General features: G+C 37.8%; 1 protein-coding gene and 1 pseudogene across 3 annotated transcripts; one reads left to right on the top strand and one right to left on the bottom strand.

The window, feature by feature from the left end:
• Positions 1-752: 752 nt before the first annotated feature.
• Positions 753-5155, top strand: LOC141834912 (uncharacterized; annotated as a pseudogene).
• A 144-nt stretch (positions 5156-5299) lies between these two features.
• On the bottom strand, positions 5300-13551 carry LOC141834748 (proline--tRNA ligase, chloroplastic/mitochondrial-like). 3 transcript variants are annotated; one of them, XM_074722095.1, is made up of 14 exons: positions 13407-13551; positions 12499-12570; positions 11113-11203; positions 9732-10812; positions 9585-9641; positions 9367-9477; positions 9092-9178; positions 8884-8997; positions 8597-8803; positions 7967-8104; positions 7494-7655; positions 6740-6939; positions 5849-5932; positions 5300-5478 (listed from the first exon to the last, which is right to left on the bottom strand). In XM_074722095.1, the coding sequence occupies exons 4-14, from the start codon at positions 10086-10088 to the stop codon at positions 5337-5339; spliced, it is 1659 nt and encodes a 552-aa protein (XP_074578196.1). In that variant the 5' UTR covers positions 10089-10812; positions 11113-11203; positions 12499-12570; positions 13407-13551; the 3' UTR covers positions 5300-5336. The 3 variants fall into 3 exon arrangements, with proteins under 3 accessions (XP_074578196.1, XP_074578197.1, XP_074578195.1); XM_074722096.1 differs by lacking the exon at positions 11113-11203 and having other exon boundaries at positions 12479-12570; XM_074722094.1 differs by having other exon boundaries at positions 9732-11203.

Here is a 13551-nt window from a genome sequence, read left to right as displayed (position 1 = left end):
GCGTCTTTTCGTGAAAAGTCGAATTAACAATGGTAAAAAAATAATTTTATAATTACCTTTATTAATTAAAAAATTAAGAGTTTAAGAGATGATCATGTGTTTAATCAGTTTAATGACGTAAATTAAAAAAATAAATTTTTTAGGATTATAAATGATTTTTTGTGAAATTTTTTCATGAGATAATTAAATTTTTATTTTTTATTTGATTCGATTTGATTCATTTTAAATAAAAAAATTAATTTTTTTTAATTTAAAGTTGAAAAGACGGAAGAAAAGTATAATCGAAAATAAATAGACCCTTCCGATTAACAATGATAAAAAAAAGCTCTTGTAATTACCTTTATTAATTAAAAACCCCTCTTTTCCTAAAAAACTCTTTTCAATGAATCAATTTTTTGTTATCAAAATAAACTTTTTTATATTAGAAAATTAATATTCTATTTAGAGTATTTATAAATCAATTTGTATTCATCTAAAATGAATGATTTAAAAATTAATTTACATTTTTTTATCAAAATACTTTTTAAAAATATATACATTAAAAATTTGTGGAATTACTCGATAAAAATAATCTCAAATTCATTATAAATTATAAGGTTAGTCATTAAGTTCTTTCATTTAAAAATTTTAATCATTTAAAATTCTAAATTCGGAAATCGGAAGGAAGAACATTTAAAACAATAAATATTTATTTATAATTAGATCCTCCAGATTTAGGAAGATTTAGGAATAGATCCGCGTTTCTGCGCGTCGGCGTTTACGGCGGCGGAGGACAGGAAGGCGGCCGCCGTTCTCATCTTCGAACTCAGGTTCTTTCTCGCTCACTCTACGCTCCCTTTACCCTCTTCTCTTCCTCTCACTCTCGTTGGGTCCGTCAGTCGAATCCTCTGCCGCTGAGTCCTTCGGCGGAACTCAGATTTCACCTCTTTTTACCTGGTGGCGTTCGGCCCCTTCATCGCCAGCCCTTTTTTTGCCCCCCTTTTTCTCGAGGGTCTCGTTTTCACTTTACTGTGCTCTATTGACTGTTTGAAGTCTTCATCTCGTGCTGATTTCCGACTCACTACGAAACCCTAGAATTTTTGTTTCTGAGGTTTTCGGGTATTAAAAAAGAAATAGTTCATGCTCTGATGTTGAATTTTCGTTTGGCAGTAACAATCTTTCGATTGCATTCCCTTTTCGAACACTTTGTCAAGCAATGTGTTTTCATGACGTGCAAGCCAATAAAAGTATAGAATAACTTGTTCATCTTCCAATACAAGTATGGAAGTGTTCTTTGATACTTAATTATGTTTCTCATACAGGACCTTTTGTTCATGACTGCAAACAACAGTAACGGCGATCTCGGAGGATTAGAATCCAAGAATTTTGAAATGGATTCGCATTCTAGATTATCTCACATGAAGCAAGATCATTTTTATTCAGAGAATGGTGACAATTCTGTGGGAGACGACGCTCGCGTGCTGGATATGGAGCTAGAAGATGGCATAGATACACAGACCCCAGTTCTCTATGAGAGAGCTGTGTTATTTGGTTCTTCAGCATTAGAACAGTCAGAGCAAGATACGGTCGCAGTCAGAGATGCTACGCTAACTAGTGGCGCTTCCAACAACCTTTTGATCGATGAAAGTCGTATCCTCTCAGTGGTTATGCTTTGTCTTCCTCAAATACAAGTACTACATTTAGCATTGATCGACAATTGTCTTAACTCTCGATTGATTTCACATCATCAGCATGCTTTTTTTTTTTCTGTTTTAAGGCGTAGAAGAAAAAGCAAATGCCCGCATTGAGGCTTTGCTAACAAAGAACTCCATTTGAAAATGCCCATTTCAGGCCCCCTCCCAGTCCATTTCATCCAAATATCCTTCTCAATCCATCAAGTTATCTCAACCAAACAACTTGGTGGACTGAAAATTTGTCAAGTTTACATTCTTGACAACTTCGTAGTCATAGTATATAATCATAATTTGTTATGTTTGAGTGTATTGGTTTCATCCAGGGCAAATTTTCAGTCCGTTAAGTTGTTTCGTCAATGGACTGAAAATTTGTCAATTTCACACCCTTGAAGCTTCTCGTGTAATTATAATTTAGTATGTTTAAGTATATTGGTATCATCTAGATCAATTTTGGCATGATTTTGATACAATATATTACTTTGGCATATGTTAGTAGGGGCCTGATCTGGGTATTTTCTCAAAAAGCAATGTCGCATATCTGCCTCGCTAATTCTTGTTCGATGTGTTTTGTCTTCCCTAATTTAGAGTGGTAGCTATAACAGGAGTAAAAAGAGCTCGAACAAGTGATGTTGAGAAACAACCATCTGTGCAAGTAGTATTCAGCTCATTAACAAGGTTGGCATAGAAAAGCATAGCATTGGTTATATTTTCAATTTTTGTCGATAAATTCTCCATGCGCTGTGTATCGAGAACTTAGGGTTGGTAATATCTTCTACCATATTGCAGAGATAGCAAAAGGAAGCTGGTGGAACTTATGCAGCAGTGGTCTCGATGGCAGGCACACAACCAGCTTTCATCATCGAGTGTAAGTCTTTCTGTTTTGTCCTGATTGTATGATGGGCTGCATATATCTTGATAGCTATTTGGTAGTTCTACACCTCAGTTGATATCGGTTAATGTAAAGAGCATCTTTCTGGAAAGACAATCTGATATGAATGGAGGCGACCTTGTTTGTACGACGAACTGTGAAAATCTTATGGCTTGTTAAATTTCAAAAAAATGGTCAACTGTAGGATCTATCATTTTGTGCATCTGTATTATTTTCTTTATTCCTAGAGAATAAAAAGTATATGTTTATCGATACGGTGGTTGTTAAGTTTCTGGGGAGACAAAAAAATAACAATGTTTCTGACGAACAATGCTTGTTTTCTATGCTAGAGTGAGTAGAGAATAGTTTTGATTAAGCACTGAATTCGCAGTTCTTATACAATTAAAGCTTTCTTGCTCGTTTCTTAGCAGAGACCTGGAGCTGAGTCCTTAGAAGATGGCGAAGAGACGTATTTTCCAGCATTACATATTGGCACTGAGAAGTCGAACCCAGTGGTAAATAAGAATTAAGCTTTACATTTTGATGTGCAAGATTGCCTTAAATAATGTCTTTGAGCTTCTGTATTTGCTCATACTCTTGATTTGTAAGTTATTAAATTTTGCTTCTTTTGTTCTTTCATGAAAGACATTTTGGATGGATAGCCAAGCGAGGCGAGAGGTCGATAAAGACAAAGCATCATTTGAAGCTGATGTTCCTTTCTATGATCGAGGGTGCACTTTAGGCTCGAGTTCAGTTGATGGTTCAAGTGGCCGTGAAGGGTGAGCTTTCTCTTCGATATAGAATTCGTTATGAAATTGTCGAATCTGTGCTACTTTGTTTATGAAGCTTCGCAGTTGAATGCCTATATGCATAAAAAAAAAGTATATGCTACCAGACATTCTGTTACCTTTGCTTTTTCTTCCTCTTCCAGGTATCTTGCCTTGAGTTTTGAGATGTGTAACTTTGTCCATGTTACTAATGCAGGATTGCGACTTTGGAAGCCTCCCGGTGTTTCAATTGTGGCTCGTACAGTCACTCGCTTAAGGAGTGCCCGAAGCCACGCAATAATGATGCAATCAGCAATGCGCGCAAGATGCACAATAGCTCAAGGCGAAATCCAACTAACCGCACACAAGTTCGATACTATCAGAAAACTCCTGGCAAATTTGATGACTTGTGCGCCGGAGTTCTAGGGGCTGAGACGCGAGAATGCTTGGGAATTGGGGTAATCAACAATTCTACTTTCCTCTCTGAATATAATTATGAGTTGCAATTGTACTGTTGAACTTCAGAGCTTTAGTGATGTTCTTCCTTTAGGATATTCAATAAACCACAAGATATGCTTGATTTCTGTTGTGGTTTTCATTTGACGACTATTCGTCTCGATTACTCGTAACTGTTGGACTTTGTAGGACTTTGAAACTAAGCATCTTTTAATGCATTCAACCGTGTTTTCCTTACTCTCGAATGCTTATAATATGCATCGATTTTACACAGGAAAATGATCCGCCGCCATGGTTACATCGGATGCGCGAAATAGGATACCCTCCTGGATATTTAGGTAACAAGCTATACTTTGAATTGCAAGCAATTTACATCTAGATATCTTCTTCCATTGGTCAGTTTGATTAGATCATTTTCTTTTCCTTCCCGGAGTTTCGGTATCATTTTGTTTCTTCCATTGCACTGACCTGGTTTGTTAGCTTTCGAAAGCGCCAATTTTTGTTTAAAGCGCCACATGCAACTCTCCTTGAACGAACATAAACAAGCTTTATTTGCAAGTGTGTGTTTTTCTCATTTGAGAGTTTCCTTCAACTTGGCTTATCATGAATCTACATTTCTTGTTAGATGATGGTGAAGATGCAGACCAGCCTTCTGGAATCACCATCTTTGCCGATGAGGCTACGCAAGAGTTCGAGGATGGAGAACTCCTGGAACGGAGCGACCCCGAGCCTCCACGGAAAAAGACGAGTGTGGCCTTTCCTGGTATAAATGCACCTATACCAGACAACGCAGATTCTAGGCGTTGGGGCACTTCATCCCCTGGATCAGGTTCTAACTCATCCAGAAGTCGAGTCCACCAATCCAGCCATCCGCGGACAACCGTAGAGGGAATCACATACAAGACAATGGCACGTCTGAAACAGATCGCAGACTCTCTTCCTCCTATCCAGGTTATTCACTGCGGTACCACCCTTACAATCACAACTTGAGTTTGAGGAGCCCAAACTTTGAGAGGTCGCCATTCGAGCAAGGATGGGGGCATCCCTTAACTTTTGAAACTCCACCTGCTCGCAGCCCCCATAGTCGATACCCTTATCCCCCAGCCCTGCTATCCCCTAGGGATCACTATCACAATCAGAGTTATCATCATCGGAGCAGCGAGTTCGATAGGTATGACTATCGTTCTCGCGACCCGCGACCACCATAATTGCAGGTGAATAGCACAGACACCATTGTTGTATCCTTATCGATTGTTTGGACAGCCGACCATGAACTAATATATTGATGTGGATTGGATAAATCATCAGACTAATGCTGACATTTGTGTTCTAATGCTAAGCTGCTTAGTTGTAATGAAGAAATTTATTAGTGTTCTTGAAAGTTTTTAACATATTTTCTGTGTTTAGGATGTTCAAAGTTATCATTCCAGGTGATTGATAATTTTGTTACATTACCTGAATAGCTTGATTATTGTAGGGATCACTATGAATCAATAATTACGAAATGAGAAGGAAAAAACAAAACTCTACTGAAACTTTGAATCAAAAGTTAAATTGCATTCCGAAGAGAGATTAATAAGATTTTGCAAAAATAGCAACTTCGTCAGCTGGATTACCGGTCATTAAGCATGTCATCTTCCCCTGCGGCTGCTCAAACGGAAAGCATCTGATCGTTGCACCTGTCTCTTCTTTAACCTTTTGCTCCTCGGAGTCACTGAAATTTGGTGTTGTAGATACTTATATAAGTTTGGTTCAAACACACAAACTAAAACCTAAAACAAAAAAAATCATTTAGATCTGGTGTGAGAATTTCTGCATGAAGAACTAAACTTTTGATATATTCTTGTTAGTCATGTAGCTTACCTTTTACAAACATAACTTCATTAAAACTAGTAATAATTGTCTAGCTATTTTGTTCAAGCAGAACTGAATTTTTAGTATGATGTCGAAGAAAAAGTTCCCAAGATAAACTTAGTTTGTTTGGTTTGATTCGGTTGGATAGAATCAATTGGAATGATTCATATTTGAAATGCAGATAACTTAAATGATCGAAGAAATAGACCATGATAGTTCAAGCTTCTCACCTAGCTGACCATGGACCTCTCGCCCACTTCCCTTGAGCAATCGCCTCCTTCAGCTCCTCGTATGAGTTCACATCGACGATGTTACTGCACAAGTACCCTTCCACCTTTAGCAAAAGTTGGGTGAAGTGTGTCGCAAAGAATTCTCAACATTGACTGATTGGCAAACAGTTCAAGTTACAGGAAATCAGTAGAAGGTGAAGCATGGGGAAACCCGAAAGGCGATGCGAGATCCAAGATGTTAATTATCATACAACAAAGTATCATTGTCTTGAGTGTAGTAGAAATCATAGAATTGGGCAGAAAGTGTTGCAGAACAAAGATAAAGTAACTGGAAGCTTATTCGTATGACTCAAAAATTGTTTTATGGATGAACTAATATGCTGAACTCGAAAAGTCAATGAATTGTATTATTAGATGTATTAGTGTTTTTAAAGTAAATGTTAAAAACAAGAAGGGAATGTGAAAAAAAATATGACCTGTAACTCAAAAACAAGCAACATGAGTTTATCATGAAAGATATAACACATGATTGGAGAGGAAATGCTCTGGTTGAGATTGAATTCAAGCCCTGAATTGTCAAAATCAGCTTGTATTTTTCTTCTGGAATTATGCTTGACTTAAGTGAGATGATTTATATCTATAAAGAGGCTCCTGCATAATAATTTCAAATTTTATCATTCTAGTAAAATATAAAACCAAATGCTCAAGCAAAATACTAACAAAATAATTAATGATTTCTAGTGGGGATCAATGGTTAGAAGATAACATTGTGCTAAATGGAAAAAAAAACAGATCATGGAATGAACAGACTCTGGAACTTCAAACAAAGAAAACAACTTTGCAGGCATAAATATCAACTTAAAATTAAACAGAGAGGAGCCAAGAATTTACCTATCTCGAAACAAAGTAGCTCTTTCCAAAAGGGAAGCTTGAATGTCGTCCAATCTGCTCTTTAAATGGGGTACCAAAACTGAAGGCTCCATGGATATCCCAAAATCTTTACCTGGCTTTCCAGGTACATCTCTTCGAGATACCACCACACTCTTGTTAGCCACATCACGAGGTCCAACTTCAATTCTCAATGGAACTCCCTGCAAACAATTGAAATCAAATGAGACAAATCACACAAGTCAAACTGAAATATGGGCAAGTTCATAATTTAGTTTGAAGATCCAATTCTGCAGGCAAAGGTTTCATTAGAGATCATTAAAACAGACCATAAAACTACAAATTAATGGCAACGTTCAGTCAGGAAAAGACCATAGACCATAGTAAACTATACATCCCAAGCTGTTGAAAACAGAAACAAGAAAAACCCACAGCCATATGGGAAAGCTACTCAAATACAAGTTGATCCCTGAAGCTTAAACCATATGCACTATTGTTGATAAAAAAAAACTATACTGCTTTATCGGTTACAAAAGGCAAGATGTTATCGGTGTTTCCTGAAATGAACTAGCAAACGCAGCTTGGGTAGATAAACATGAACCTCCACAACAGAACTGCCAGGGAAGATATGCATCATCACAACAAAAAAAAAAAAAAAAGCCTTGTAATATCCTCATCATTAAGATGCTAATGCTATAAAGATAAACTGAAACATCAAACATAGAACCAAAATATAGCCATTGAGTTATGATCATGCCTTCATCTCCCAAAAGTTGAATTTCCATCCAGGAGTCTTTTGCTCTGAGTCATCAACTTTGACCTTGATTCCTGCTTTATGAAGTAAATCTTTGAGCAAGGACACAGAATCCATCACTCCACTTTTATCATCAGCAGTCTTCCAGATTGGTACTATTACAACCTGGTAGTTGATGACATTAGCATCAATATAACCTCAAACTATAAACGAGTAAAAGATAATAAAAACAGTAGATGAAACAGCAATATATTTAGTGGATTTAAATCCATCACTATGGGTTTTGGCACACTATATCCAATATGACCAAGGGAACATATAGGTGGGATTCATCAACTAAACAAGATGAAGTTGAAAGCAAGGCAAAGTAGCAAGTAATTCTGGGAGGAAGCATTAATCAAGAGAAGAAACAAAACTAGGAGCTTCTAATTTCAACTTGATTAAATGACAATAAGGATACCAAGAAGAAGACCTACTTGTATTGGGGCAATCCTAGGAGGAAGCATTAGACCAGCATCATCTCCATGACTCATGATGATACCACCAACAAACCGTGTGCTGACAGCCCAAGAAGTCTGCCAAACATGTTGTCTTTGACCATTTTCATCAGTGAACTGGAAATAAACATTTGATATTAAAATTCCAAAGTATCACAGCTGGCATAGTTTGTGCTGTTAAAGCCACAAATATATAAATAAGGAAGAATTGAAACAATAGCATCCACAAATCATCAACTTTTATTATTGCATATTAATCAAATACACCAAGAAAGTAATTTTCCCATTTAGGCTTCCCCTCACAGTAGTTTCAAGGAATCGCCTACAGGCCCTGCACCATCAAATATAGCTTTATGTTCATAGGAAATGGAAAAGTTATATGACCTATATATGCTCCCTTTATAGAAGAGAGAAGCATACCATGGAACCATAAGACATAGATAACTGCATTATTTGATGCTAATCAACTCATGAAAAATTCAACTTTAACTATCTTTCATATCTAAAATATAATGTACAACCGATCTATTTCTAATAAAGAAGTAAAGCTGCATACTTCCTTCTTCAAACAACAAAATGTATGCAAAATAAATTTGTCAAGCATATTACCTGTGTCCCAAAAGCACGAGAAAAGTTCTGACCAAGGTTGTGGCTAGTTCCAGCTTGTAAAGCCTTTCTATCACCCATCATAGCTTCAATAGTATAGGTTCTTGCAGCTCCAGCAAATGTCTCAAGCCTTGATTTCCTACCTGCAATAACAGGTATTGCAGCTTGCTCATAAGCAAATTTCTTATAGACATCAATCATCTGTAATGCCTGCGGCAAAAAATTTCAAAGAAATCAAAACACGGATAATGTTAATATGTTTATTTCAACTTCTAGATACTAAATCCTACCTCCTTTTCAGCCTCTTCAGCTGTGGCATGGGCTGTGTGACCCTCCTGCCAGAGGAATTCAAGAGTCCTGACAAAAGGTTTAGTCCTCATCTCCCATCTTGTGACATTAGCCCACTAAAAATATAGCACTCAATATTGAGATGCAAATTTACCAAAATTATCTTCAAAGAAGAGCAATAGGTAAGAATAACACCAGTAATATCCTAACCTGGTTAACCATGAGAGGAAGATCACGGTAGCTTTGAATCCATTGAGTAAACATGTGATTTACAATGGTCTCACTTGTTGGTCTAACCTATCAACCCTCAAAAGCATAAGTAAAGGAGTTAAATTGATGAACATTGAAGGTTTTCCTGATAACATACAAAACACCTTTTACTGTTGTAGAAGCATTGTGCCGGACATCTATATAACTAAAACAAATGAAAGTTGTAAAGAAGCCGAAACGCTGAAAAGGTGCCGCTTTATGAATCAAGTGAATACCACAAGCTTTTCCTCTAGTTCCTTGCCACCTCCGATGGTGACAAGTGCAAGTTCTGGACTGAAACCCTCAACATGACTAGCTTCCTTCTCTATAAATGAATAGGGAATGAACTGTAACAATGAATACATTAAATCAAATGGCATAGTAAGTTGTATAAATAGGTAGAATAATCAACAAAAGCCCGCATTTAATAATATCGAGACACGCAGCATCACACCTGAGGAAAGTACATATTACTATGTCCTGTTTCTTTGAACTTCACATTCAGATACTCCTGAGAAGAAAAAAAAAACGGAAGAGTAGAAAGTCGCACAATGAAAGGCAACAACTTTTTCAATGATCGAAAGTAGAAGTAGAACCAGACCTGGATGGCTTCCCATATGGCGTAGCCATAGGGTCGGATCACCATGGTGCCACGGACGGGGCCGTAGTCGGCGAGCTCAGCGCTAGCAATGACATCGAGGTACCATGCGTTGAAGTCCACAGACCGAGGGGTTACTGAGCCCTCGTATCTCAAGGAGGTAATTTGTTCGGCCGATGGCGACACTTCTTCCCTGGCGAGGCTGCGGGCGGAGATGCCTCTGCCTCCACAGCAACTGCAGAGGTGGGTGGAGGCCCTCAGGCGGAGGCGCGGAGTGAGGGAGGGAGGCGAAGAGAGGAGGGATTGGAATGGGGAGCGGAGGAGGGAGAGGGATGGGAGGCGGAGAGCCCCCATGGCCATGGGAGGAAGGATGAGGTGAGACTTCAGAGGTGATCGAAGATCCTAATTGGATACGGATTTTTATAGAGGATCCGACAACCCGATTATAGCGGGTACCTTTTCATCCAACTCCAGCATAGTGTACTTTTACACCATACCCCTCGAAATTTTGAAAATAACGAAGTTTCCTTTGAACTTTGCTCACAAGGTAGATTTCACCAAATCAGTTAACAATGAGTACCAAATGGGAAAAAAGGGCTATCAATCTTTAGCAACAACATTCAAAACTTCTACAAGAAGAGTTGCTACCATGTTGTGCAAAGGAACAAACAATGTTCGCAACTAAATCATCCAAGGTCACACCAAAGAGGTTGCGTAAATCTTGATATCGATCTATATCGCTCGATACAAAGGTTGAAGAAGAGACCAAATGTATGAAAGAAAGTAGTTAAGTTTTTCTTCTACTTCCAACAAATCTTTTTGCAAAAAGAACACACTCTGAAAGGGATCAAATAATCTCTAAACAATTCAATACTCGGGCGAAAAATGAAAGACTCCGGACAGAACTTTCAATGAATCGCACCGGAAGAGTTACCGATGGGAGAGTTTGCTGGTGGGATAGCACGAAATCGCCTGTGGTAACTGGGCATGATGCCTCCTGACAAAGATCAAGCTCTTCATGGTGAACAATGAAAAAAGAGCTAGTTGACATCAATTATCAACTTCCCTGCTGATATACCATTCCCTACATGAGAACATAAAAAGTTGAGGCAATTGCCACTAAGATTCAAGAAGATAGTTTGTAAGAGGTCTAGCAAAAGATGATTAATGTTCATCTTTTAAAAAAATGATTGTGTCTAGTTGCATCAAGTAAGAAACAGTTGTCGGCACTACCATTTTCAGCTTTGCATACAGAACAGCATAAGTATGATGCAATCAATATGTATCAATTACGAGTATCATATGAAGATTTGTTAGGAACCAAATTAGAGCACAGTAGACAAACTCAAGTCCAAAACATAGCTAAATAGTAAGTTGAGCTTACATGCTATCGCAACGAGGCACTTACAAGAACCTTCGCGTTAACCTTACAAGGCATAATTGAGGAGAAAATGGAGAGCCCAAATTCAAAGGATCTGTCAACAAGGAACCTAGTGTTTATTTTGAGTGAATAATATTTGGGGTTTACAAGAAAGCCATTAATTGAAACCATTTTGAGAGGATGATGAATAATAATTGAGATTCTTATTCTCTCCTCAATAAGGATCCACATCAATATGAGGACCTGCAAAGCATGAAGCTATTGGCTAAAATTCGATGTTGTGATTAGGTTAACATCGATTACAACTCTCTCTCTTCCACTTTCCAAGCTTATTCACCATCATCTCCTTCTCTTGTGTAATGTCAATTTGAACAAATGAAGATCTTTCCTACTCTAGCAATAAAATTGTAATTCAGAGGGCAAATTCTACCCTGCTCCACAAATCTGAGTTCATGTACCAGTATTAGATTGATGTTCTTTACCTCGTCGGCATTTATCAGCAAATCAGTTTATCTGTATATCTACACTACGAAGTTGTAAATGAATGTCCTCTCACATCTAGTGAACATAGTTGATAGTTCGACTTCCGACAATAGCCAAGGCTTGGTCTAACTTCTGGGGGTGGATGACGAGGAATGTTTGCTTTATTGCACATTGTAAGGCAAAGCAAGAAGCGATGAGATCAGGCAAGAAGCAAGCTTTTGTGGCGCATAGCTTGACAATATATGGATTGCAAATCAAGCACATAGCTTGACAATATACAAAGTGCAACTTCAGACCCAAGCAAACAACTTAATGGAAAAGTTACTCACGAGATTCATTTGGACTCCAGGAACAATTAAGCATAATTTGGTTGGTGGAATCATTTACTTGGATTGTGATTTAGCCTTTGGGTTTGCTCATCAAAGTTGGAAGTGAATCCAAATGGACACACAAAAGCCAAGTGGATAATTGCAGCTCAACTTTAGTAACTTTATTAAACAACTTGTCCAGATAATTATTTTACTGCAATTAATATGCCATTTGATCTAATTTTATCTACCATGCATCTTCAAACCTTGTTGTTCTACATCACTATTCTAGCATAGTTCCTCCAAAAGTTATACTATTGCTCATTTCATCTCTTGTAAAACTTCATCTCTACTTTTGATCTTTGGTTGTGATTTGGGGCAAATGGAGTTATTGTGATGGCAGATTTTAAATGAATATTCGCTCAAGATGCAATTGGAGTGTGCCCAATGTCCATGACAAATAAATATGGGTGCACTATCTCATGAACAATTATATAGTAAATTAATCTTTGGCTTTTTTAAATTGAGAAAAGAAAACAATGCACAAAGAAAAAACAATAAAAAATTCAGTGAGATACAAGTGTTTTTTTTTTTCTACCAGTAGATCCTGAAATGGGATATGGGGATATGTCAACTCCGCTAACCTATACAGGATAAGGAGCACCCTTTTCTGCAAAATCAAACATACAAAATCAGTGACACTTCAAGTATTGTGTGAGCCAAAGATTCTACAAAAGGATAGATAAAATGTAATCACTAATCACACTTGAGAGAATAGTACCAGACACAATGCATACACCACCTTCAAGATAGAAACAAGAACAATGTAGGATTTTATATCAGCAAGATCCAAGTAAGGAAAGAAAATGGAACATCAGAAACCAGGTGAAGCTGATAACAATCACAGTGAAAGATTTATGGACAGACTTAAAAAGCTATCTATGGTATCAGTTAGGAAAAACTTTAGCTTCACTTTAAGGCTTCAAGTCTGCAACAACCAAAAAGTAGTATGTTTTGATTCACAATCAGACATCCTGAACCCATGCTCATTCAGATGGCATGATACAAAACCAAATCGTTCTGATATAAATCTGTGAAGTAGGCTTAGTGCAATTTAACTTAGAAATCAGAATTTCTAATTTCTACCTAGATATAAGATTCTATTTACTACCCTCAAAATCCATTTAAAAAAGAAGAAGAAGAAGAAGCTAATTAATCATCCCAGTTCTCTGACCATCGATAGCTCGGATAGAGCACTCCAGGGCATAGATACGGACACTGAAAACCCTAACGAAACAGGGTTCCTAAGCAGATCCATTGAATGCGACCGAATGGGAGCTAACCAACCGATGGGTGACCTATGCAAACTTAAAGCCCTAACTAGACAACAGCACCAATGAGATCCCAATTTTAACTCATCGAAACCCGTTCGGCAGCAAACATGGGCGGTGAATAAACAGAAGAGAACAAAGAATCGACCGCCGTAGAAAGGAAGAGATCAGTTACTGCAGTATTCAACGTCGGTGGAGGCGGCGCAAGCGTCCAAACAGAAAAACAGCAAGAGGGAAAGCAAGCGCCGGCGCGAGAACGATGACATCATCGCCGATTTCCTTCGCCGGCGACGGAGACGGAGACCGATCCTTCTCCTTCG

This window comes from Curcuma longa, chromosome 9, assembly GCF_044706935.1.
Source record: "Curcuma longa cultivar G26 ecotype Majalengka, Jawa Barat chromosome 9, ITB_CL_G26_1.1, whole genome shotgun sequence".
NCBI classification, from domain to species: Eukaryota; Viridiplantae; Streptophyta; class Magnoliopsida; order Zingiberales; family Zingiberaceae; genus Curcuma; species Curcuma longa.
Note: the sequence above shows the minus strand (reverse complement) of the source record. Positions and strands in the feature narration are given on the sequence as shown.